This window comes from Oncorhynchus masou, chromosome 9 (genome assembly GCF_036934945.1).
Source record: "Oncorhynchus masou masou isolate Uvic2021 chromosome 9, UVic_Omas_1.1, whole genome shotgun sequence".
NCBI lineage: Eukaryota > Metazoa > Chordata > Actinopteri > Salmoniformes > Salmonidae > Oncorhynchus > Oncorhynchus masou.
In genome coordinates this window covers 43772987-43800391 of record NC_088220.1, presented here as the reverse complement: position 1 = coordinate 43800391, position 27405 = coordinate 43772987, and the positions used below count along the sequence as shown (strand labels likewise).

The window sequence follows — 27405 nt, the reverse complement described above, 5'->3', positions numbered from 1 at the left end:
ACAGCGCGGTCCCACAGTGCCAGCCCAATAGACTGATGAGTTATTGTCATGTAAAAAAGCGCTAGCAATAAGACCAAACGCTTTGCTATTGTCCAAGCGGAAAGAGCCAAGTTTATTATGAGGACTATATGCTCTAGAGACCTGAGGCTAGGCGGCTCTTAGGGGGCTTTTCATAAAACAGGGCGAAGCTCCTATAAAGGAGGCCAGTTTTGGAGCAGGCGCTGAGCAGTGCACATCTACCCACGGCCTCTTTCCAAAACAGTCAAATCCAAGCAGTTCATTTCTCCCCAACATATCTCGCGTTCTTATCATTTTTCCTGGGAAGTGCGGCTTTCTTTATCCACGGAGCCTTTTCAAATGTATAAAATGGAGTATTCTTACTTAAATTCCTCTGCCTACGAGTCATGTATGGCCGGGATGGACACGTCAAGCTTGGCATCAGCCTACGCGGACTTCAGCTCGTGCAGTCAAGCCAGTGGGTTTCAGTACAATCCGATCAGGACCACGTTTGGGGCTACCTCCGGCTGCCCGTCGCTCACGCCGGGGTCTTGCAGTCTGGGGACCCTGCGGGACCACCAAAGCAGCCCGTACGCTGCAGGTAAGCAACCGCCAACTTTGTCCACCACTCCACGCTCTCTACCTGGGTATATAGGACGTCTTGATTGCATTTCAAAAAATGGAAATGTGTTTAGTATTTACCAAACGAAATTTGCTTACACAAATGAAATAATTTATCACGTTAGAAGCGATTGCAGGCAATCGGTAATTCAGTTACGGGGTTACACTATACCAGTCACACCCAAACCGCCAACAAAATTATCTTAAGCTGCCAAAATGATAGGCATAATTTATTTACTTTGCGATGAGACATAAAGCTTCGAAAATAATTAGATAACCAAAGACTAAAACTCATTATTGACACGGAATTGGAGTTACAATAGCAACTACCGGGACAGATGGCAACATTATGACAAGTTTCCAAACTTGAACCCCAATATCAAAGCAAGAATTAGTTTACCATTACAATTAACCACATTACATTTCATCACTGGTCTCAATTTAGCACTAATCCACAAGAAATCTAACAGATTATAGAATACAATAACAACATAACCCGATTTTCAACAGAATCATTATAATTCGGATTGATTTTAATCTGACAACATTGCAATTACATATGATCAAATCTTTCTATTACTCTATAGCTATTGCCATTGCAAATAAATTTAATGTTGACATTTATTTCCCTCAGTTCCTTACAAACTCTTTACGGATCATGGTGGACTGAACGAGAAGAGAAAGCAGAGGCGCATTCGGACCACTTTTACCAGCGCACAGCTCAAGGAGCTCGAGAGGGTTTTTGCAGAGACCCACTACCCGGATATCTACACACGAGAAGAGCTGGCGCTCAAAATCGATTTGACTGAAGCCAGAGTACAGGTAGGCTATGATATCCGGCGCTATCCTCACCTTATCCAAGCGCACTCGAGTCATTATGAACAACGCTCCCTACTATTATTTTGGGGTTAAAAAAAATGGTATTTGGTTTATTACGAATTTTGCCAAAATCTGGTCCACTGTTGTATGCTTATATGTGAATAACTACACATTTGAGGGTTGTTTTCCGACGATCAATATGCGGATACAGTATCATATTGCATCATTCAATATTGACAGAATGACAATGGTTTCAGTCATTTACATATACAGTAGTCCCATTTGATTTAATGACAATTTAAATAAAGCTCACTATCAGTTGTCTAAATCTTTTGGATCTGTTTTTCGTTGTAAAGGTGTGGTTCCAAAACCGACGCGCCAAATTCCGCAAGCAAGAGCGCGCGGCATCTGCTGCCGCTGCAGCTGCCAAGAATGGCTCCGGGAAGAAGTCGGACTCTAGGGACGAGGACAGTAAAGAAACCAAATCTACCGATCCTGACAGCACCGGAGGACCAGGGCCCAACCCCGTCCCGACGTCCAACTGCAGCGGGCCCAGTCCAACCAGTGGCCAAGTCAACATTTCCAGCGGAAACGGACAAGTGGACCAAGGGAAGACATCAGTGTCTCCCGGCATGTGTGGAAACACAGCGATTCAAGGCTGGGCTTCTGCCCCCGGCACCATCACCTCTATCCCGGACTCATTGGGTGGACCGTTCGCCAGCGTACTGTCCTCTTTGCAAAGACAGAACGGAGCCAAAGCTACGTTAGTAAAGACAAGCATGTTCTAATATAGCGGAGACCCATTGACAAAATCAACAAGAGAAACATGGTTTACTGACTCCGGTAACCGAGGAGTGTTGAGTCCGTGGAAGGAGGGATGTTACAAGACAGACAGAAGGACACTGATAGGCCAATCATAACCGCAGTTGTAAAAAGATGAAGATTACTACTTTTATTTTTTTGCCTCACGCCTTCCTTCTCGGTTATCGTCTGGTATTGTGGTCATTCTGCACTTATAACTGTCTGGTTCAAGTAACCACGAACAGCTGCGCATTCATACGCAGTCCCATCATAGGACCAGATGTCAAAATATATCGACACTGTAGGCTACAAATGCTTTTTTTTTAATTTACATTTTTTAAGTTGCCGACATTCTGATTTGACTGAAGGTGTTTGATATATCGAATATCTCTGCTTATTATCGAATGAGACATCAACTATTTTGTCATTTTCCTGACGCAACTTGCTAAGTATAAGTAGCCTATATGTCACTGTTTCAGGGCTCATGAAGAATGTCGTTTTTTTTTCTCCAATTGTTGATATCAAATGAACTTGCATTATTTCCAAAAAAAAGGCACAAAGTACAACAGTTCACCGCTGACAGAAATAAGTAGGCCTAATTGTTTTGTGTGTTTTTGTGGCTCAAATTGTATAGCGTTAATATGTATTATTGTATCCTATAGTTGACCATAGGCCATACTCCCCTTGTAGAATCACAGTCTTTTTTGATGTTTTACAAAGTTACAATTGGCGAATTTATTTTGCGTAAAAAAAAGGGAATGGATGCAAACATTGTATTTATTTCATTTTTATTTGCATGTTGTCTTTTCTGTCCAATTTTATAATATTTTCCCCCATTTTGTGAGCATAATGTAACATGTTTTGTCCAGGATTTGAAAGCTATTTATATGTAGGTAATGAATGCTTATATTTAAGAAGGAAATATTTCTACATGTTCACATAGTTTTCCAGGTGTACCATTGAAATGGTTGTTGATGATAAAAATAATAATCAAATTGGCTTTGTCATGTTTCTCTTTGTACATCTTTAGACAACATGTAAGCAAACACCTTAGGCTACTATTCTGCATAGAAAATATTGAAAAAAGGTTAACCAAATTCGCACAGAAATTGCTATTATCTTCTGATTCCCTAATCCACGTCAAATTGACATATTGGTTCTCACAAATTAAATCACATTCTTTAATGACTTTTGTCATGGATTCTGTAATATCTTGTATTACTATGCACATCTATAATATAAGTCACCGAATACACTGAAAGACACCATTCTGCCGGCCGTGGCCCATTCTAATTTCTGGGGATTGATTTCAGCACCATGGACAGCGCATCCCGCCAGAAAGCACGCTTTCTGGCAAATTGAGCCGAATCGCCCACACGCTGCACATTACTTCATAATATCATATAACTACAGACACCCACAAGTCCATTTATTTTGTTACATTTTATTTATAAACATACAGTTTACTATAAAGCCATTGCATTTGAACATCACATTTATCTATATTCGGATAGTGTTCAGGTGAATATTACAATAAATACAGAACTTAGACATAAAATATAATTCCCAAGCTATTCATCCTGCTAAGACAATATCGATATTTCTGTCTCAAAGATGCCCCCCCTGCAGAGTTAGACGAGATTTATTCATTTCCTAAGTAAAAGTTTAAAAAAGACAATCAGAACCGAAGCTTAAAAATACAGTATGTCAGAAAAATGTACCCATATGGGTAAAGTTGTAAGCTACATTTGAGAATGGATCATACCTCCGATACAAGAGTAAGCTATGGATTTATTTCGACATAGCAAATGATTTGGAATAGGCCTACGTCCATTTGAACATACATCCACATCTGGCATACCTTCTCAAACTGCTGGCACTGATCTTTAGTTTATATCCAACCAAATGTTACACACGTGCAACTGCTGGTAAGACCATTTTTAGCCATTATTTCACAACGCAACAGGTAGGCCTAATGATTTTGTTGTTGTTGTTGTTTGTGTTGAAAATGGTTTTCTATTGCTGAGCATTTACCAAAATCGTCACCACTGTCAACAGGGCATAGAGAGGCATATAGACTCATTATAATACAATAAAAACATACAGAAACACAATAAAACAAAACAATGGCATTTTTTTGTTGCTAAGGGCTGATATTAAATACTTCCACCATATGTCTTAGATGTATTCTAAATTCTGTGTTTAAATTGTAAAGACTATCACTGTCACGAAATCATGAGAAAACAAAGGTTTGGTAGGCTCTGACATAAGTCCCCCCAAAATAAAGGGGGATATCAACAACAAAAAATTGGAGTGGGGGGGGGGGGCGATTTTAAGTCCTGGTGCAGTGTCCTCTGTGTTTTAGCGCTATTTCGACAAAAACTTTGACAAAAACCTCCAAAACCTACCCAATCATACTCAAATGAACAAACACCTCCCTTTCTTACCAGTCATACTTAAGTGGACACCGTAATTGGGTTCCCTTCCCTGGCGTGTGCAATCACCTGCTTACCTAAGGCACATGTTTTGTGACATTTCAAGCGTGACATTCCTAAAGAGAATTGTTTAAGAGGAAACCGAATGGTTTAGTACAGTAGCATACATCCATACCAAATGACACATGTTAACCTCCACAAGCGCAATCCAGTTCACATGCATCGGTTCCTGTTATTGCTCTAAAATCAAGTACGTCTAACTTTGTAAGCGGATATTTGTTTCGAGCAAAGAAAGAGAGAAAAGGAGGACCTTTTCAGGCCAAAGTGCGATGTTACGGTAATGTATATCCTAGTAACAGCGCGGTATATTTTTTAAAATCCAGTATGCTACTAAAGCAATAGGGAATAAATAAAATATAAACAGCCAATTTTCGAGCTTCCTGTAAATATAAGAAAGGCAGAAAAACAATTTTACTCCCAGAATTTAAACCAGAGTTTGGATTAATTGTGGTTTCAGCAAAAATCTAAATCAGGAGGAAAAAAATCAGTCTTTTCTAAGACTTTTGCTGACCATCAAGAAATAACCCCTAAAGACCTCAAGTCATCAAAATGGAATGCACTTCTATTACAATACTTGACACTTTAATTCGAAATCTTGACAACCTTCTTAAGGAACAAATTAAAAGCTGAAGTTACAAACGAAAGACTAATAAGGCCTATCTAACAACCTCCATACAAGAGATTCAAAGAAAAGGTTTTCTTATTAGCAAATATTTAGTCTAAGTCCCAAACTCAATTTGTTGGATTTCATTGCATTGGTATTTTCAGGAGTTTCCTTTTCAGTTTGGAAGTGATGGAGGCTGTCATACTGTCTACACCAAATATACAGTATCAGAGCTCAGAATCAAAATGGCCACCATCTTCACAAGGGCTTGTGGGTGCATATAGACACGAGGAAATGAGAACCTCTGAGCTGTAATCATACAGGGCCAATATAATCCATAGGGCTACTACGATCAGTCACTAATATTCAATGCACACACAATTTCCCAAGGTCAGGAATATTTTGGCCCATTTCAATCAAGTCATGGGATGTGAATTGCAGATATTGCAAAAAATCCCAACATAGGCCTTGACAGACAAGACACATTCCACACATATGTCGATTACTGGAGAAAAAGGAAGAAGGGAGACAATTTCTCCATAATCCTTGTGCTCTCCCAATGTCGTCACAATGTGGTTGGCTGGCCGGCTGCTGTAAAGAAAAAGAGCAATATTAAGCACAACTGTAAATTCTCTAATAGATGATCATCATAATTCAATTGGACTAAGGAAAAATACATGTATTTCTGTGAGGCAATTTGGTAAATGATACTCCTGTATCAGCAAAATTAATACTGTGAAAAGGGCAATAAGTTAATCAGTGTGTGATGTAGCTATTTATCATGTGAAAGAAAGGAAGACAAAGGTGTGTATGCGAGAAAGAGAGAGAGTCTGTATGTGAGTTTGAGAGAGAGATAGTGTGTTATCAAGTATGTATACGTGTGTGTGTGTAACCGTGAGTGGGTGTGTGTGTGTGTGTGTGTGTGTGTATGTGTGTGTGTGTAAGCGGGGATGTGAGTGTGTGTGTGACTCACAGCGGGAGCGGATGTAGCACTGGTGGCAGTTGAGGAGGCCGTTCCGAATCCTCACGTCTGTTCCCGTGGTGGTGTCACCCAGCTGCCCCTTACAGACCCCACACTGCAGGGTGAACAGAGGGGGAAGAGGAAGAGAGCGAGAAATACAGGGAGGGACAGAAAGAGCGAGAGAGAGAGAGAGAGAGAGAGAGAGAGAGAGGAAGGTGGAAGCAAAGTAAGACATGGGCTTTGTTTGAATACTTTGAAAATGCATAATTCTTTCCTTACTTCCTTGTAGTAATCACTGATCCGACAAAGCTTAAAGATCAACAAGGAGAATCTGGGGTGGTTGGACTGAAATGTATCATCAAGTGCATTAGTCATGGCCCTGTGGCTACTACCTATGGATGGATGTGGCGCTGTGACGATACGGTGCTGACCTAACACAGCCTGCCTCAGCCCACCTCAGCCTGCCGTGATACGGACCTTAAAGCACTGGATGTGGAAGTAAAGGCTGAGGGTCTCAATGACCATGGCCGCCCCTTTGCCCAGAGGGTGGCCGCAACTGGAGCACAGCTTCTTACCGCTCACTGACCTGCAGGGGAGAATATGGTCCCGATTAACACAGATTGACAACTGAGCAGCACAAACTGAATGACCGCGCTGCCAAATGAAGTATGGTCCAGTGATAGGGAATGGAACATTTAGGGATTGAGGCTTGTAGATTCCTCCTGACTCGCATATACTGTCGTAAAAGCATATGAATCTACATGTGTAACCTTTATTTAACTCGGCAAGTCAGTTAAGAAACATTTCTTATTTACAATGATGGCATACCCCGGCAAAACCTGGACACCACTGGGCCAATTGCGTGCCACCTTATGGGACTCCCAATCACAGGCAGATGTGGTGCAGCCAAAGTTTGAACCAGGGATTGCAGTGACACCTTTTGCACTGAGATGCAGTGCCTTTAACTGCTGTGCCACTCAGGAGGGGGTGTATTTTATTACTACAAGAAATGTCTTCTACTGGCAACTGACATGATTGCCTTACTTTTCACAGAGATCAAACCTTGCACTTGCAGCAAGTTCAATATCCTTCTCAATATAACACATGACAGACGCAGCAGTGAGTGGTCTCAAGGAGCTGAGTTTGGCGCCCTCTGGTGTACAATATGTCAACATGTGACAAAATACCTGTTTGGAGATTGAGGCATGTCAGATGGGCATGTGGTGGGTGACTTTAATGGACTGGGCCCCATGGTCTCAATAGAGCCACACCTGGAGATGAAAAGCAACATGCAACATGATGACCTGCCTTGCAACATGGACATGATTGAATCCATTAGTATGAATTGGACCAATCAAAAGTATGGGAGGTAAGCAAACAATATTGAGGTTCAATCGGTCAGTGTTTTCCAACTCCAGTCCTCGAGTACCCCAAACACACATTTTTGTAGCCCCAGACAAGCACACCTGATTTAACTTGTCAACTAATCATCAAGCCCTCAATGATGAATCAGGTCAGTTTGTCAGGAGTGACAACAAAAATGTGCGCTGTTGCGCTGTTGTGAATTCAAGACTTGAGTTGGGAAACACTGTTATAGGTGAAAATACAGATGTTGTTGACAATTCTGTTGACCATACAGTGTGCAATACAGCTGCATTTGACACATTTGCACTATAGGCAGTAGGTTTACCAATGTGTTCTTATTTTATTCTTTTTTTTATCTCTTTGAACCACCAACAAAATGACATTTTATTGATTTGGAGAATTATAAATAAGGGACCTTTTTGTTGTTGTGAATTTGTAAAGATATCATCTCTGTTGTCATGAATCTATAAAGCCTTCACTGAATCTCAAATCACTCCCTTTCACCGCAGTCCTCCATTTGCTCATTCACGTGTGCCTCCGCCATATACACAAGTGCCCCGAAGCTGACGGAGTAAAACTCATCGAGGGTGCATGGGGCTAATTAGACCCTGCGACAGCCACTTCAACCAAGCCAGCAAGGCTGCATGACTCAGAGTGAAGTGCTATCCCGACATGCACTGTGGCGCGTTTGGAATTATGTGCCGCTCAGAACAACATGACGGAGAGTCGTGCCTAACTTATATGCCACGTGAATTTGTTTATATGTCTGATATTGAGAGACTTGACATGTAAACAGATGAAATACCTCCCAAATTAAATGTTTAACTGTTTACCGGGATTTATGTCTCGTAAAAAGGATAGGCTGGATTTGTTCATTTGAATGTTATGCGTGTTTTATTATTTCAAAGTAGAAACACGAATTGCATCATTCAAGTCACCAGTGTGTCCCAATGTCGATGGGTTTTATTGATCCCCCTCGCCACTCTCTGGAAGTCACCCTCAGAGTTTTTCGTCAGCGACATGTGACAACGGAGGGCCCTCCGAGTGAGTTGGTAGGGGCGAGTGGGTGCTTTGAGATTAACAGTTTATCATAACAGTGAGGCAAGGCCACCTGGGTAAAAGGCATGTCCATCATACAGATAGAAGATGTGGAGTAGCATTCAATAAACTCACTTAAAAACAAAAAGAGAAACCTCTCTGCATGATACAGTGTATATTAGCCTGTGAATGATAGAACAAACTCAACACACGCATGCACCCTGACTCCACCCCACATACCTCCTGTCCCGAGAGGGCGTCTGTTGGCTGGGTTTGGCGCAGTCTAGTAAGACCTCTGGATGTTGTTTCTTGTTGGGGGGCTGGGGCAGGGCCATGGCGGGAGGTGCTCTTTGGCCGTTTCTCAGACTCGGAGTCAGCTTGTCTGTCTGACTGCTGTTCTGGCTGATCGAGCTGTGGGCGATTGATTGTTTGCTTAAATGATTGATTAGTTTCACTTTGGGAACAATTTTTTAAAACATTTGTCATTAATGAACCATGGTAATAAATAGAAAGTCATTATTTTCACGCCCATTGTAGGGTTCAAGGGCACACGCACGCACACGCTCTCAGACTGACCTAACTGCTGTTTTCAGGCTCTCATCCATGGTTGCTGTGCTGATGTCACTACTCCTGTCATTGTCTTGTCGTTTCCATTCCACACTCTCTGTGCTCCCCTGGTGGATGAAGAGAGATAAAGGCCGTTTCAAAGGGTTAGTTACAAATCACCCTAAAATCCACTGAAACACAAAACATACGGCCTTATGGGACATATCAGCTGTTCAATAAATTCAAACGGTTAGTTCACAATTTCAATGGATTAGTGAAGTCCACGTCCCTACTCATACACGGAGTATAATGCATTTGAACTGTGTCAAGTTGTATTACCTTAAAATCCAGTGTAACTAAAAAGCACATTGCCTCTTTGCAGATATTTACTCTTGAATAAAATGGCTCATTCAAAATGTTAGATTGATTCCAAAGGTAACCCAAGATAACGTCTCCTCTCACCCCCTGCCTCTCCAGCAGCTCCTGCTTGCGGTCCCAGTCGGCCAGCGACCGGACGATGGTGTCCTGGGGGTCCATTGGTGTGGGGGCGTCACCCCGGATGGGTGAGGGCAAGTTGCAGGAGAGGGGGGTCAGGGGGGCCACAGTCTCTTCTAGTATCCTGCGCTCCTGTGGAGGGAGGAAAGGAGGGAGGGAGGCAAGGAAGAAAGAAGGGTGGAGGGGGAGGTAAAGAGGGAGGGGAAGGAGGGAAGATTGAAGGATGAAGGGAGGGAGTTAGGGCGAGAGGGAGAGCAGAATGCGGGAAAGAGTCATTGTAGGGAAAAGGTAGAAGGACACTGGTAGGATGATAACAAGTTTGTTTCCAGTCAGCAGCTACATACATACAGGGGCTTCGGAAAGTATTCAGACCATTTGACTTTTGCCACATTTTGTTATGTTACAGCCTTATTCTAAAATTGAGAAAAAAATACAAATCCTCAGCAATCTACACACAACCCCCCATAACGACAAAGCAAAAACAGAAATACCTTATTTACATAAGTAATTCAGACCCTTTGCTATGAGACTTAAAATTGAGCTCGGGTGCATCCTGTTTCCATTGATCATCCTTGAGATGTTTCTACCTCTTGATTGTAGTCCACCTGTGGTAAATTAAATGGATTGGTAAATGATTTGGAAAGGCACACACCTGTTGAAATAAGGTCCCACAGTTGACAGTGCATGTCAGAGCAAAAACCAAGCCATGAGGTCGAAGGAATTTTCAGTAGTGCTCCGAGAGGATTGTATCGATTGTGTTTTAGTACCCTTTTGGGGACCCTTCTCATGCAGCATTGAAGGTCCCCAAGAACACAGTGGCCTCCATCCTTCAAATGGAAGAAGTTAAATGGAAGAAATGGAAGAAGTTTGGAACCACCAAGACTCTACCTATAGCTGGCCGCCAAGAAGGATCTTGGTGAGGGAGGTGACCAAAAATCTGATGGTCACCCAGACAGAGCTCTAAAGTTCCTCTGTGGAGATGGGAGAACCTTCCAGAAGGACAACCATCTCTGCAGCACTCCACCAATCAGGCCTTTATGGTAGAGTGTCTAGACAGAAGCCACTCCTCAGTAAAAGGCACATGACTTAAATTGAATGGGACAAAGTACAGAGAGATCCTCGATGAAAACCTGCTCCAGAGCACTCAGGACCTCAGACTGGGGTGAAGGTTGACCTTCCAACAGGACAATGACCCTAATCACAGAGCCAAGACAACGCAGGAGTGGCTTTGGGACTAGTCTCTGAATGTCCTTGAGTGGGCCAGCCAGAGCCTGAACTTGAACCCGATCAAACATCTCTGGTGAGACCTGAAATAGCTGCGCAGCAACGCTCCCCATCCAACCTGACAGAACTTGAGAGGAGCAGCAGGGAAGAATGGGAGAAACTCCACAAATACAGGTGTATCAAGCTTGTAGCGTCATAACCAAGAAGACTCGAGGCTGTAATCGCTGCCAAAGCTGCTTCAACAAAGTAAAGAGTAAAGAGCTGAATACTTATGTAAATGTGATATTTACATTTTACATTTTTTATGAATGAGCAAAAATGTATAAAATCCTGTTCTTGCGTTGTCATTATGGGGTATTGTGTGTAGATTGATGAGGGGAAAAAACTTTTAATCAATTTTAGAAATGGGCAGTAACCAAACAAAAAGGGGTCAGAATACTTTCTGAAGGCACTGTAGCCTACCAAGCTACCAACTACTTCACACTTCACACTGGAAGAAGCTACACTAAAGCTATCCATATGAAGAAGATAGATTCCTTAACTAAAGTTACTTTGAAAAAGTATTACTTTGTGAAAAACTATCTTATGTCAACCTGAAATGTCATAGAATACAAAATTACAAGAACAGTTCACTTTGGGGTCATATGTTAACAGAATGTGTAATTTAGCCTGTTAAACACAAAAACAATGTTTCAAGTGAGATTTAGGCAGGACTGATGCCAAACAAGAAAGGAAATGATTGCCTACTTCACTCATATTTATTTTATTTTTGCAAAAAAAGTAGCGTAGTTCCAGTAGTTAGTTACATCGTTACATGGCATTTAAAAAAATTAACTACAGAAAACACTACCTTGAATTGAGTTTAACTACCAACAAGCTACTGCAAAATGTAGCTGAATTACTAGCTGAACTACATGTAGTTCACTACTCCCCAACACTGCAAATACACACTCCCAACCCTGCCATCTTCGTCAAGTACACACACACACGCACGCACGCACGCACGCACGCACGCACGCACGCACACACACACACACACACACACACACACACACACACACACACACACACACACACACCTCCTCATGGTACCGCCTCTCCTCCTCTTCCACCTCTCTTTGCGCTCTCTCCCACTCCTGTTTCAGCTTCTCCTGCTCACGCTGGTACTTCTCCTGTTGTCGTTGGCAACGAGAGACGGCATACATTCATCAGCAACGACAACGAGAGATTTGAGACAAACAAAAGTAAAGTGGTAGGTCAAACATACAGTATAACGCAAATGTCAAGCAACCCGAAGGTTGCATGTTTCAATCTCATCACAGACAACTTTTCAACTACTTAGCATGTTAGCTAACCCTCTCTTGGTCTGACAATCAGTGCTGCATCTCTGCTGCGGAAGGCCGACATTGGCGGATGAGGTGGATTGAGACACAGCCTATGCAACATATATCTCTAGTTTAAACAGACAGATCTGAATGGGAAATGTGTTTGTTATGTTAATTAGAGTTCCACAGGGGCACGGACATTGACTGTACAGTAAGAATTGTTATGTCACAATTTATACACCATTTGTAGATTACGACACACGGTTATAGATCATTTGTGAAACATTTATGTATTGCTTATGAAGCCTTTATGTATACTAAACGAAAATGTAAAGTGTTGGTCCCATGTTTCATGAACTGAAATGTGTTTACATCCCTGTTTTAGTGAGCATTTCTTCTTTGCCAAGATAATCCATCCACCTGACAGGTGTGGCATATCAAGAAGCTGATTAAACAGCATGCTCAATACACAGGTGCAACTTGTGCTGGGGACAATAAAAGGCCACTCTAAAATGTGCAGTTTTGTCACAACACAACCCCACAGATGTCTAAAGTTTTGCGGGAGTGTGCAATTGGCATGCTGACTGCAGGAATGTCCACCAGAGCTGTTGCCAGATAATTGAATGTTAATTTCTCTACCCTAAGCCGCCTCCAACGTTGTTTTAGAAATTTTGGCAGTGAGTACAACCGGCCTCACAAACCGCAGACCACCGGTAACCAAGCCAGCCCAGCACATCCACGTCAGGCTCCTTCACCTGCGGGATCGTCTGAAACCAGCCACTCGGACAGCTGATGAAACTGCATAAACTGTCAAAAAACGTCTCAGGGAAGCTCATCTGCGTGCTCGTCGTCCTCACCAGGGTCTTCACCGGACTGCAGTTCAGCGTCAAAACTGACTTCAGTGGGAAAATGCTCACCTTCGATAGCCACTGGCACGTTGGAGAAATGTGCTCTTCACAGATGAATCCTGATTCAACTATACCGGGCAGATGGCAGACAGCGTGTACAGTGTTGTGTGGGGGCGAACAGTTTGCTGAACGGTGTGAACAGAGTGCCCCATGCTGGCGGTGGGGTTATGGTATGGGCAGGCATAAGCTACAGACAACAAACACAGTTGCATTTTATCTGTGCAATTTGAATGCACAGAGACACCGTGACGAGATCCTGAGGCCCATTGTTGTGCCATTCATCCGACGCCATCACTTCATGTTTCAGCATGATAATGCACAGCCCCCATGTTGCAAGCATCTGTGCACAATTCCTGTAAGCGGAACATTTCCCAGTTCTTCCATGGCCTGCATACTCACCAGACATGTCACCCATTGACCATGTTCGGAATGCTCCGGACCGACGTGCACGACAGCGTGTTCCAGTTCTTGCCACTATCCAGCAACTTGGCACTGCCATTGATGAGGAGGGTTAACACTCCACAGGCCACAATCAACAGCGTGATCAACTCTATGCGAAGGAGATGTGTTGAGCTACACGAGGTAAATGGAGGTCACACAAGATACTGACTGGATTTCTGATCCACGCTCCTACCTTCTTTTTAAGGTATCTGTGACCAACATATGCATATCTGTCATGCAAAATCAATAGATTAGGGCCTAATGAATCAAATTCAATAGTGATTTCCTGATATAAATGATAAGTCAGTGAAATCTTTAAAATGGCTGCATGTGACGTGTATATTTTTGTTCAGTGTGATATAAAGCTGTCAGGATTTGGCCAGGGTTGTTCCGGGTTTTGGTCACTAGATGCCCCCATTGTGCTTTTTGACCTTATGTTTTTTCCCTTGTTCCCCATTATTATTTGCACCTGTGCCTCGTTTCCCCTGATTGTATTTAAACCCTTAGTTTCCCTCAGTTCTGTGCTCTGTGTTTGTATGTTAGCACCCAGCCCTAGTGTTCTGTGTATTCTTGTCGATTCCGGTGGATGCTCTTGTGGAATTCTGTTTTTGTTTTTGAGTATCTCTTAAGGCTTTTTTGTGCTATTCCTACCACCTTTTGGATTTACCATTTTTGTATTGAAGGACTTCTCCTTTTTACTTTATTAAATACACCGTCTTAAGTACTGCTGTGTCTGCCTCATCTTCTGGGTTCTGCTGACTATTCGTGGCTCAGTTGGTTAAGTGACTGTTTCTCACTCCGGAGACCCAGGTTCGTAACCGGGTCCTGACATAGGCCTTGATCGGTTGTACCTCGTTGAAAGTGGGACTGAAAGACCTCCGCAACAGATGGTTTGAAATATAGAAGACTCAACTTCAGACTCATTTTGAAATATGAAAACACCGGACCAATTTTGATTTTGAGGGGAACTATCCATTCACATTGGATTTCGTCTCAATTCATAACTCAGTTCAGGTCTGTAGGAAGCACCATTGAGAAAAATGAAAAATGTGACCGGAAAAAAGTGGGCAGACACAAACATAGCAAGCACGATGAAACGTGTAAAGATGAGAGAAAATACAAACCAGCAAAAAGCTGCCAACCAAAGCAATAGACACACCATACAATGACAAGCGTGTTTAGGGGTCAAAGGTGACAAGGGTTCATGCATCAGCCAAGCAAACCCTGTGGGTGGATCTCAATAGGCTTAAATGGCTTTCTTTCCTCATCTCCTCCCTTTCTTCTGTACAGATCTGAAAATATGGTGAGGATGTGAGGATAGAGGAAGGTTACTTTGGAGAATTGAGACACATCCTATGATGGGTGGATAGAGGAGGAGTGTGAGGTTGACTGGCGACAGATTTGAGGATCTGGCGAGTGAATGTAAGATGCAGGACGTGCCATAGCACACAGTGTTTATTGTGCAATGCTGCTAATGTGTGGCCACTGTCTGCACAGCAGTGAGTAGCAGATTGGGGTTCGACTTCAGATTCAGAGCAGGCAGATGCCTAAGCAATATTGTGGCTCATTTAAATGTGGCTGCAAGCTAATAGAAAGCACCCGCTTTGGGTAAATGTAACTGGGGCTGAAGACCATATATTCAGTAAACAGCAGGCTTACTCAGGCCTAGCTTTTGTTAACATATTTTTAGCAGCATTTTAACTCAGGCCTAGCTTTTGTTAACATATTTTTTGCAGAATGCTAACTCAGGCCTAGCTTTTGTTAACATATTTTTTGCAGAATGCTAACTCAGGCCTAGCTTTTGTTAACATATTTTTAGCAGCATTTTAACTCAGGCCTAGCTTCAGCATGCTAAGTCAGGCATAGCGTTTCTGTCTTTAGTAGCACAATTCAGGCTACCTGAAGCATGCGCTCCTGCTCTTGCTGCCACCTTTCCTGACGCTTTCGTTCCTCATCTGGGTCCCAAGCCCAGCGGTCACCCCGCTTAGCCTGAATCACTACCGGGGATGACACCTGAGTGACCTGATAGGACCCATCCGGGGCTCACACACACACACACACACACACACACACACACACACACACACACACACACACACACACACACACACACACACACACACACACACACACACACACACACACACACACACACACACAAGCATGCATGCATACGCCAGCCCACAAACCGAAGTACACACACACACATCCACAAATAGGGAAGAGAGGAGACAGACAGTTGATCTACCACAGCACCATTTCCATGCTAGCCAAAGGAGTCCTACTAAGGAGAGAGAAAAGAAAGATGAGGGGATGAAGGGAAAAGGAGAAAAGCAATGCTGGGCACTCTGTACACCATCCTCATTTAATAGGTTGAGCCAATGAAGAATGACCAATCAATCATTGGGGTCTTAGGGAGGTCCTAAATATATGACAAAAACAACAAAAGGATTGTGCTCAGTCAGCATAAAACAGAAGATTACTCTCTGACATGGAGTGAAACGGGGAGCCACCTAAACTTGCCCAATAAGAAACGTGTGGCCTAATGAACACATTTTGGCTCAACCGGATGAGAAACAATTTTTTAAAAACCTTCAGAAGTCAACCAGGAAAGACTATAGGAGCCGCCACAACCTACTTACCGGCACTTTGCCACGCTTCGGCTCCTCCCCCTCTATGAAACAGAAGTAGAGTAAAGAAGGTAGACGGTTAGAAAACAAACATCTTGTCAAACACAGGGACTGATGCTGAGTGGACACGGCAATTTGTTTTAATCATCTCATTTGGTAACTACGCTGTCTTGGTGTGAACACATGGGAAAAGCTATTTCCATCATGAATGTCATGGGGAGGAATTAGGGAATGAAGTGAAAGAAGGGCAGGGAACAAATCAAGGTGGCAAGGCATAAAGTTAAAGACTGAGTTGCTTAAAAACCACGAGCTGTGAGGTATTTTGTTAATTACTGAGTAGCTAACAATTCCAGTTTCCATTTTGGAGATGGTCTGTGCAAAAGGGAACATTTAACAATGCTGCGCGAAGTTGCTCTTATACCTGTAGTGGCACGGTTGTTACACTTGTAACAATGTTGTATTAACATTGTTGATGTAGTAAAAGTACAACATTATAATACCAACTTCATGTAAAATATAATGGGATCCACCGAACACCAAATATAAAACAAAAAAACAAAAACAAACAGTAGATTGAAGAAATGGGTTTCCAATGCCGCCACCCAGCCCCTGGGGAAGCACTGAGGAAACCCTACACAGTGTATAAGTATGTGAACTCCAATGGGGGGTTACAAGGCAAGCCCAACTATTCAGTGAGCAGTTTACCTGGTGGGGCGAAGAACTCCCAACGTAGGCCTAACCTAGGGTTGCCGGTTTCTGCCGGATAACTGGCACTGTTAGCCAGCTCTACAGCACAAGCGAGAAGGGGGGAGGGGGAGGGAAGGAGGCACGGGGTGAGGAGAAGAGAAGGAGGGGATAGATAGAGAGATCAAAAGCAAAAAAAAATACAGAGTGCCAGTTGGAGAACCAAGGGAAACAAAATAGTTGGGGTGTGTGATAGCAGAGTTGAAAGGGCTGTGTACAATAAAGACTATTGGGAAAAGGTTTTTTGAGGTTCATCCTCATCTGAAAACACATTTTGATTACCTGTTGTGGGAGCCTCACGTGGTGGATTGTTTCTGACAGGTCCTGGATCAGCCAATGCAGCAACTTCCTCTGCACTCTGAGACAATTGCAGGCTGGGCTCACTGACCTTAGATCAGAAGCAGAAAAGTCATAAACACAATTATCAAAATTTGACCAGGAGGAATATTTCAAAATAATTAGTTAGAATGTTGCAGATATAAATTGTATTTATATAGTTTATGCAATACCCTATTCTACACAGTATTGAATCATGCCCATTGTACATAATGCATTTCTATCTGAAAGTTAAATGGGGCTGCACCCTCCCGGGCAAAGCTTCTGCAATCCTTGAAACATTAACGGTTCCTCCAAGAACCCCTCATCTATAACCAAATATGAACCCTTGACTAGCAATGGTTCTTTGAACTCCAGGGGTTCCTCGAAGATCTCCACGGTTCTTTCGAGTCACAACTAATTCCATGGAGGAACCCTGGACTGGAGGTATTGCTTAGTAGGGGCGTGGCTTTCAGATACAGGCGAATAATATTGATAAAGGCCACCTTGTCCTAGAGAGATTTACACGGTTATCAACATGTCCAACCAGGGTAAGCATACATGAAACACTGCCCTTATGTGAAGTGTTTTTAAAATGAACGTTGGGGAAAAAACGATTGGAACCATTTCCCTTTTGACTGCTAGGTTTTATGGGTGTTATGACTCATACTGTGGTACTCTATTGAACCCCTCCCATCACAAAACATTTCAGGTTTGAACATTTACACGAGTTTCTCGAAGACCCTTTTTAGAATCTTAGAGTTCTTTAGAGTTCTTCCAGGCTCCTTTACGTCTAAGAGTGTGCTTGAGGTAAAGCAGGGCACAAATGATTGACTATTTGGAGCATTGGGGCCATTGATTGGTTGGTTAGTGATCTCACCTGTGCAGTCATTGGCTGAGCTTGCTGTGTTGCGTGCTCTGATTGAACAGGACAGGGGACTGTGGCATTCGGTCTGGTCGCTGTGGCATTCGTACACACTTCTCTTTGTTCCTTGGTAGCGAGTTGTGAGTCTTTAAACAAAACAGAGACACATGTTTAGCTGCATCAGAGCAAGGTTCTGCATCAGAGTACAGGTTCCAGACAGCGGGGGTCATACTGTGACGTTAACCACGGAAGACCAAGTTGAATAAATTGTTTAATAACTTAAAGTGTTCATTCTCAAGACAGACAGCGAGTAATAAATGACTAGCATGAATATTGAATAGCAAAAGGATTGGACGGGTTCTAAAAAAAACAGCATAAATGGTCACCACTAGGTGTCAGGGTAGCAGAGGTTAGACCGGCATTCTAGGTAACCCAGAGGAACAGACCTGTAGCTGGAAAGGGCTGTACTGTAGCCGCTGGCTTATTGGGCTCCTCCCCCAGTGGGCCTGCAGCAGACCTGCCGCCCGCCTCCACAATGCTCTCTGTGCTCTGCAGCTCCTGCAGGGACACACAAAGGAAGAAATACTCTGTTGCCGCATCCTCCACATTCCTTTTGTTGAAGTCATGACCTATCTGACTCAGTGTTGCTTTATCCTATCTATGACTGCATGCCAGACTAAGAACAACACACAGGTATGGTTGATACGTGGCTTTTCACCTAACAGTTTTCAAGACTTATGTTGTTACGACGACACCTTCCTGTCCGACTCCAACTGATTGAACAACACGCCTGTTCACTTCGTTTAGATGCTGAAATCATGTGGCCCACCTGGCAAAGAAGATGCTTATTTCTCAAAATTAGAAGGCGTTGCCAATTCCTTACACGTATCCGTCCTTTTACGCTCATTTCAAAAACAAAGACGAGACAGCTAGCGCTGACAGTTTGTGGCGCTGAAAGTCTGTGGCTACAATGCTGCTAGCGGTACGTGGTCTATTCAGACCCGTGGATCCAATGACCACCCTTTTGATAACTTATATATTTTTTTCAGAGAAACAAAGCAGGCTTGGCTGCATGTACTGGAGCCTCACCGAGGGCAGTGAGGTGGGCCGGCTAGGTGGGCCGGCTTCTCCTGGCACTGAAGAAGGTGGCACTGCGGTGCTTGTGCCACCCTGTGCAAAAGTTGTCATGGCTGTTAATGGGCTCGCCCTGGGGGAGGGGCTATGTGTGGGTGGGGGAGTGGCCACACATGGGAGTGTGTCGGAAGGATCAGAGGAGGCTGTAGGCGTGGCAGTGGAAGGGTAGAACCGTACAGGGGAAGTTCTTCCGTCTCTCTCTGGAGTGGTGACCATGTCGCCGTTTACTTGCAGCAAGCCGTCCACCTGAGTACACAGACTTAAGACTTAAAGAACACAAACATGCATGCACCTGCATACAGCACGCGCATACATATGTGGACACACATGAACACATGCACACTTCACAAAGATGCATTTCAATTTAAAAATCAAACACTAAAACCCCATTTTAGAGACTCTGTGACTGCATCCTCACCCCAAAAATATCCATCAGACAGTAACACAAGAACAGTCAACTGGGGTGAAACATCCCAAATACCACATTCCACAGCAATGACCGCAATATGACCAGACAGTTCTATTCCAGACCAGCAGTTGCCCCATGTTGTAAATAAAACCATAACTCATGTATGTTAACTCTGGCCTATTAGCTGTTCAGCTCGCTCCTGATAACACGCTGGAACTGAATGAAAGGCTGTAATGCATGTGCGAGGAGCGCCGAGTGCTAACTCCAGACGCACAGGGGGGTTATTGAATGGAGGGGGACTCACTACCCACAACCCCCCTCAGTCTGTGTGGCCCTCTTTGTCTGCCTGGAGACCCACTTCATATTGAGAGGGCCTACTTGTCAACTTTCTAAGTCAATACGGAACAGAGCCCCCCCCATTCAGGCGGAGGCTCCACTCGGCTCCAAATAAGACATTCCAGCCACTAAAGTGGAAAGAACTGGCTCACCGGTTTGTTCCCGTAATAACCGAAAAACATGTCAACTTCCTTTGGAATAGGCCCATTTGGCAGATCGCTCTCCACGGATGAAAATGAGCACCCTGTTGTGCTAAATTGAGACGTCACAACCCGACTTCGCAGAAAAAGGAAATGGGATCCCTCGCCTTCTGTCTAAAAACATGACACCCAATCGCCATGATTTCTGTCTGCTATGTAAATGCCAAGATCAGGGACCATTTCACATAATACATGTCGGTGGTACCCTGCGAATACTAGGCTGAACAAAACGTTCCAACTACTTCAGGGGACGTTAGTATCTAAGTGTCTGTTTAGTATCGTAACACTTCAGGAAAGCTGCCCTGATTTGTCACGGGAGTGCAAAACAACCCCACGACACCCTGGTAATTTGAACCCTGGCCCACACACCATTTTCTAGAAAAAATACACTAGTGATAACACTGATAAAACCCTTGCTCCATTAGCTTGCCTTTTGTGCCTCACCTTGCCTGGCTTGGGTCCCGCCAGCATCTGCGTGCGCTTGGATTGGATGTAAGGCTTGGGCGTCAGCAAAGGAACAGATTTAGGCGAGGCAGCCTGGATAGAGGGGCTTGGTTCAGGCGTGCGTGACTGAATCTGGGGGCGATGAGACTGACCCTGGGGGAACCCCTCCACTTGGGCCTCGACAGTAGCGGTAAACTTGGGCGCCGGGAGCGACTGCTGCCTCAGGTACTTCAGAGGACCATTTGGATCTTCTTCCGGGGAGGTTGAGTTGGGAGAACGGGAGCTGGCGGTGAGGGGGAGACGTGTGCTGGTGGCAGTGGTGGGATCTTCAGAGACGCTCCTGTCCAGCAGCTTGGGCAGTTGCAGGCGCTCCAGCACCGCTTCACTGATGGTGAAGCGCTGGGCGTAGCGGTGGAGGACCAACGCCGCCTCCTCAGGGGTGCGGGCCGACTGGTAGGCCTCGCGGAGCTCGTTCTCACGACGTTCCCTCGGGAAGGAGACACGGGAGGACAAGGTGAGACAGGGGCCATGTGACTGTTCTTGAAACATTTCTGTATATTGCTACTGATCTCCTGATGCAGTTAAAAGCAATTTAAAAAAAGCCAGGATGTGATAAGAAACAACAGTCTAGGATATAAGAAACATGAGAGTAGGTATAGGGCAATACTGTACATTGAGGCAACCAACCATATGGAAAGCAAGGTTTGACCTAAAATGGCCTTGTGACCTACTTCTCCTCCACGATCTCCCGGTAGGTCTTGATACTCTTCCTCCTCTGAGAAATAGCCCCTCCCTCGCCCGTCATCAGCTTCTCCATCATCTTCCTCTCCTCCTCCTTCTTGATCAGGTCCTGGGAGACGCTTCTCCTGCGACTCTTCCACCGGGCTAGGTCCTAACACACAGACACGTCAGTGTATGAGTGCATGAACATGTGAGTGAGTGTGTGTAAGTGTATTAGTATGTGTGTGTTTGTGTGTGAGTGCTTACGTCCTGCCAGTGGTCCTCTTCCTCCTTCATCATGTTGTACTGGTTGTGCATGAGCTCGTGGCGCACCTGGCTGTGGTGAGGCAAGCTGGGGTCCTCCTCACAGCGCACGTCGATCATACTCACACTCCTGATAAAAAGGAAGGAGAGGAAAGAGACATGAGAGGGGGGAGGAGTTCTAAAGAGATTTACTAGGAGAAGAGTCACGCATTCGGTATGGACAAATATGTGTTTTTATTTCCAGGCACATAAGATGTTTTCTGGAGCTCTGGAGTTGTCGTAGTTCAGCCAGGAAAGGTCGAGGCCAAACAGGCTGGACGGTCAAACGTTTACGGATACAACTTCTATAGGTACTGTAGTGGTCCACCCAAAAGGAACCCAAAAGGAACTCATTATTACTCTGACAATACATCTCATTGCACGACCACAAATATTATACTACAGGATATTATTGTTCTGTATCCATTAGTTTGTATCATAGTGTGAACCACGCAAAACAGAAGGCACCAGAGATAATGTTAATAAAGGCAGATTATAACCACAAGTAAGCAACATGCCATCAAAAGGTCACGCAGTGAGGTCATACATTTTTGTTGATGTTTTGGCTCTGTACTCCAGCATCTTTTGGATTTGAAATGATACAATGTTTATGAGGTTTAAAGTGCAGACTCTCAGCTTTAAAGCGGCAATATGCAACTTTTTGGGGCTACCCGGCCAAATTCACATAGAAATGTGTGTTATAGATCTGTCATCCTCATTGAAAGCAAGTCTAAGTAGCTGTAGATATGTTCTATGTGCACTATGCAGAACTAGCTCTGGCATTTTTCCTGGTTGCTAAAATTCTTTTACTTTTGGTTTTGTACACCAGCATCAAACAGCTGAAAATATATATTCCCCCTTCAAGCTGATACCTTCGATGGTCCTCAAAGAACTACGCTGGACTTTACGCAAACTGGAAACCACATATCCTGACGCAGCACTTATTGTAGCTGGGGATTTTAGCAGAGCAAGTCTGAGGAAAACACTACCGAAGTTCTACCAACACATTGGCTGTAGTACTCGCGCTGGGAAAACATTGGACTTCCTGATGGGCCACCCACAGGTGGTGAAGGTAGGAAACAACACCACTTTGCTGATCTTCAACACAGGGACCCCACAAAGGTGCATGCTCAGCCCCCTCCTGTACTCCCTGTTCACCCATGACTGCGTGGCCACTCATCAAGTTTGCAGACAACACAAAAGTAGTAGGCCTGATTACCAACAATGATGAGATAGTCTACAGGGAAGAGGTGAGGGCCCTGGGAGAGTGGTGCCAGGAAAATAACCTCTCCCTCAACGTCAACAAAACAAAGGAGCTGATCGTGGGCTTCAGGAAACAGCAGATGGAGCACGCCCCTATCCACATCGACAGGACCGCAGTGGAGAAGGTGGAAAGCCTCAAGTTCTTTGTGTACACATCACTGACGATTTGAAACGGTCCACCCACACAGACAGTGTGGGGAAGAAGACGCAACAGTGCCTCTTCAACCTCAGGAGGCTGAAGAAATTTGGCTTGGCCCCTAAAACCCTCACAAACTTTACATATGCACAATTGAGCACATCCTGCTGGGCTGTATCACTGCCTGGAACGGCAACTGCACTGCCCGCAACCGGAGGGCTCTTCAGAGGGTGGTGTGGTCTGCTCAACTCAACACCGGGGGAAAACTACCTGCCCTCCAGGACACCTACAGCACCCGATGTCACAGGAAGGCCAAAAAGATCATCAAGGACATCATCTACCCTAGTCATGGCCTATTCACCCCGCTATCATCCAGAAGGGGAGGTCAGTACAGGTGCATCGAAGCTGGGACAGAGAGACTGAAAAACAGCTTTAATCTCAAGGCCATCAGACTGTTAAATAGTCACCACGAGCCGGCTCCCACCCAGTTACATAACCCTGCACCTTAGAGGCTGCTGCCCTATATGCATAGACTTGGAATCACTGGCCACTTTAATAATGTTTAAATAATGTCTACATACTTCTTTACTCATCTCATATGTATATACTGTATTCTATTGTACTGCATTTTAGTCAAAGCCACTCCGACATTGCTCAATCTAATATTTATATCTTTCTTCATTCCATTATTTTACTTTTAGATTAGTGTGTATTGTTGTGAACTGTTAGATACTGCTGCACTGTTGGAGCATCTGCTAAATATGTGTATGTGACCAATACAATTAGATTTTATTTTATTTGAATACAATCTTTTTGGTTATGGAAAGTATATTATTACCCAGTGGTTTAGATGTTAAAATGATTATCTACACTATACTTGCTTGTTCTCTCACATAAACTAAAATCAGGCAAACTATTAGAATTTTAGCAACCAGGAAATGGTGGAGCGATTCCTTGCATAGTGGATCTTTAATATGAAGGTATTTTTTAAAATCCATATCGATTGAACCGTATAGAAATTACAGCACTTTTTGTACAAAGTATTGGTATAAATGCACTTTGTTTTGGTTGAAACACAACCAAAACAAACAGCAAATGCATCTAACACATTTGTAGTCACAAGGTACATACAATGCTCAAAAAAATAAAGGGAACACTTAAACAACACAATGTAACTCCAAGTCAATCACACTTCTGTGAAATCAAACTGTCCACTTAGGAAGCAACACTGATTGACAATAAATGTCACATGCTGTTGTGCAAATGGAATAGATAACAGGTGGAAATTATAGGCAATTAGCAAGACAATCTCAATAAAGGAGTGGTTCTGCAGGTGGTGACCACAGACCACTTCTCAGTTCCTATGCTTCCTGGCTGATGTTTTGGTCACTTTTGAATGCTGGCGGTGCTTTCACTCTAGTGGTAGCATGAGACGGAGTCTACAACCCACACAAGTGGCTCATGTAGTGCAGCTCATCCAGGATGGCACATCAATGTAAGCTGTGGCAAGAAGGTTTGCTGTGTCTGTCAGCGTAGTGTCCAGAGCATAGAGGCGCTACCAGGAGACAGGCCAGTACATCAGGAGGCCGTAGGAGGGCAACAACCCAGCAACAGGACCGCTACCTCCGCCTTTGTGCAAGGAGGAGCACTGCCAGAACCCTGCAAAATGACCTCCAGCAGGCCACAAATGTGCATGTGTCTGCTCAAACGGTCAGAAACAGACTCCATGAGGGTGGTATGGGGGCCCGACGTCCACAGATGGGGGTTGTGATTACAGCCCAACACTGTGCAGGACGTTTGGCATTTGCCAGAGAACACCAAGATTGGCAAATTCGCCACTGGCACCCTGTGCTCTTCACAGATGAAAGCAGGTTCCCACTGACCACGTGACAGATGTGACTGGAGTCTGGAGACGCCGTGGAGAACGTTCTGCTGCCTGCAACATCCTCCAGCATGACCGGTTTGGCGGTGGGTCAGTCATGGTGTGGGGTGGCATTTCTTTGGGGGGCCGCACAGCCCTCCATGTGCTCGCCAGAGGTAGCCTGATTGCCATTAGGTACCGAGATGAGATCCTCAGACCCCTTGTGAGACCATATGCTGGTGCGGTTGGCCCTGGGTTCCGCCTAATGCAAGACAATGCTAGACCTCATGTGGCTGGAGTGTGTCAGCAGTTCCTGCAAGAGGAAGGCATTGATGCTATGGACTGGCCCGCCCGTTCCCCAGACCTGAATCCAATTGAGCACATCTGGGACATCATGTCTCGCTCCATCCACCAACGCCATGTTGCACCACAGACTGTCCAGGAGTTGGCGGATGCTTTAGTCCAGGTCTGGGAGGAGATCCCTCAGGAGACCATCCGCCACCTCATCAGGAGCATGCCCAGGTGTTGTAGGGAGGTCATACAGGCACGTGGAGGCCACACACACTACTGAGCCTCATTTTGACTTGTTTTAAGGACATTACATCAAAGTTGGATCAGCCTGTAGTGTGGTTTTCCACTTTAATGTTGAGTGTGACTCCAAATCCAGACCTCCATGGGTTGATACATTTTCATGTGATTTTGTTGTCAGCACATTCAACTATGTAAAGAAAAAATTATTTAATAAGAATATTTCATTCATTCAGATCTAGGATGTGTTATTTTAGTGTTCCCTTTATTTTTTTGAGCAGTGTACATAGTCATTGCGAATATGGGACCAAATACCTAACTTTTTACTACTTTAATGCACATAAGTGAATTTGTCCCAATACTTTTGGTCCCCTAAAATGGGGTAGCTATGTACAAAAAGTGCTGTAATTTCATTGTATCATTTCAAATCCAAAGTGCTGGATAGAGAGACAAAACAACAACAAAAATGTTCACTGCCCCAATACTATTGGTGCTCATTGTATACACAGTATAGAAGCCTATCTATACAGAATAGCACAGAGCATCAAAGTCATACTCTGCAAGTATTTGACCCAGGTCTTATTTTGAGAACCACAGTGAGAGCCTCATACAGTGGCGTTACAGTGATGGTCCATGTCCTTATGTGTGAGTGTATGCGACATGCATCATATGGTGAGCTCTCTCGTCTCTCTAGACATCCATGTTGCCTCCCACCATTTCCTAATGTTCCCACTTCACACGTCTGTACGTAACAGTACGTCAGGTTGGCATAGAGGACCTAAGTCCTCTGCCTATGTCACTACCTTACCCACTTGAATAAAATACAAAATAGTAACTAGCAGGATGGAGATCAAGGAGGTTGTATTTAGTGAGTGCATTTCAAAAGTGGCTCGTTTGCATCAACTACCTTAACTAAATCCACTGCAAAGGTTTTGCCTGCAAAACTTTGGTTTCAAATCGTAATGTTCTGGCATGTCTGCTTTGTGATTTTTTTGGGGGAGAGTTGTCTGTCTGAAGTTGTCTGTCTTTTTTTTTTTTACCCTTAGCGAAGTCGCCAAAAGAGTCCGTCACTGAAACCGGACCCTAGTCACTGCTGTTGCCTAGAGTCGGGTTTTTGAGACTATGAGCTCTCCACAAGACATAGGGGAGCGATAGAGGCACATCCCATTCCACATTAGACCCTTAAAGGATAGAAGAGACAAAGTGACTCGGTGAGGCACGTCTTGAGTTCCAACGCTTGCTTTTGTGTTTGCGAGCGTGAGGCACGCAGATAACTGCGAAGCTGGTTAGAATCACATTTGAAAGTCAACCGCTAGTCCCGCTCCACTTCTCGTACATCTGAACGGATCGGATGGGTGCAATATGGTTACAAGTCCAGTAAGGTCAGAGTTTCCACCATATTGCTTAAACCTATCAGCTCCTTACAGATCTACTAGAAATGTCTAGAGGTTGCGTTCTAGGGATCTGTGCATACTAAGCAGGTGTGGTTTAGCAGGGCAGGCATGTGTTTCCGATGGGTAACAAAGAACCACTTACTCTGGGTCATCTGATACACTAGCAGCTCTGTGACTGAATCTACGAAAGCAGAGACATGGAGAAAGAGCACAAACACCAATGAACAAACACACAATTACAACACAATGCAATATATACAGACACGAGCCCACAACTACACAATGCAATATATGCAGACATGAGAATAGTATAACAAAAAAAAGTATGATGGAATATAGGGGACGTGTTAAAAACACCTCTAGGCTTAATGTACTTGTGTGGGTTACCGTTGACAACAGTATGAGTTCTTAGAAAACGATCGTGCATGCTTAATGAGATACTGTAGGTTTAGTGTTATTTAAAAGTCAGTAATTGCTGTCTTA

The 27405-nt window shown here is 44.1% G+C and overlaps 2 protein-coding genes across 5 annotated transcripts in view; one reads left to right on the top strand and one right to left on the bottom strand.

The window, feature by feature from the left end:
* Positions 1–277: 277 nt before the first annotated feature.
* On the top strand, positions 278–2457 carry LOC135545228 (paired mesoderm homeobox protein 2B-like). 2 transcript variants are annotated; one of them, XM_064972855.1, is made up of 3 exons: positions 278–598; positions 1253–1440; positions 1794–2457. In XM_064972855.1, the coding sequence occupies exons 1-3, from the start codon at positions 358–360 to the stop codon at positions 2223–2225; spliced, it is 861 nt and encodes a 286-aa protein (XP_064828927.1). In that variant the 5' UTR covers positions 278–357; the 3' UTR covers positions 2226–2457. The 2 variants fall into 2 exon arrangements, with proteins under 2 accessions (XP_064828927.1, XP_064828928.1); XM_064972856.1 differs by having other exon boundaries at positions 1253–1479.
* Positions 2458–3652: 1195 nt separating this feature from the next.
* LOC135546021 (LIM and calponin homology domains-containing protein 1-like) overlaps positions 3653–27405 on the bottom strand; it is a 164779-nt gene continuing 141026 nt past the window's right edge. For 2 of the 3 annotated variants that reach the window (XM_064974077.1, XM_064974078.1), the window contains 19 exons: positions 27065–27103; positions 21705–21831; positions 21449–21609; positions 20718–21204; positions 19284–19574; positions 18641–18752; positions 18210–18340; positions 17297–17402; positions 16976–17056; positions 16283–16314; positions 15540–15662; positions 12046–12138; positions 9710–9874; positions 9278–9375; positions 8942–9112; positions 7486–7569; positions 6776–6884; positions 6311–6413; positions 3653–5928 (listed from right to left, as the gene is read on the bottom strand). In XM_064974077.1, coding sequence (XP_064830149.1) covers positions 5903–5928; positions 6311–6413; positions 6776–6884; positions 7486–7569; positions 8942–9112; positions 9278–9375; positions 9710–9874; positions 12046–12138; positions 15540–15662; positions 16283–16314; positions 16976–17056; positions 17297–17402; positions 18210–18340; positions 18641–18752; positions 19284–19574; positions 20718–21204; positions 21449–21609; positions 21705–21831; positions 27065–27103 — 2539 coding nt within the window. In that variant the 3' untranslated portion in view covers positions 3653–5902. The remainder of the gene's footprint in view (positions 5929–6310; positions 6414–6775; positions 6885–7485; positions 7570–8941; positions 9113–9277; positions 9376–9709; positions 9875–12045; positions 12139–15539; positions 15663–16282; positions 16315–16975; positions 17057–17296; positions 17403–18209; positions 18341–18640; positions 18753–19283; positions 19575–20717; positions 21205–21448; positions 21610–21704; positions 21832–27064; positions 27104–27405) is intronic. The other variant, XM_064974079.1, reaches the window with a different exon arrangement.

Coding starts and splice junctions, on each gene's coding strand:
- LOC135545228 (XM_064972856.1), top strand. CDS start 358: ATGTATAAAATGGAGTATTCTTACTTAAATTCCTCTGCCTACGAGTCA. Junction 599..1,252: donor AAGCAGCCCGTACGCTGCAG/GTAAGCAACCGC, acceptor TATTTCCCTCAG/TTCCTTACAAACTCTTTACG. Junction 1,480..1,793: donor GCTATCCTCACCTTATCCAA/GCGCACTCGAGT, acceptor TTCGTTGTAAAG/GTGTGGTTCCAAAACCGACG.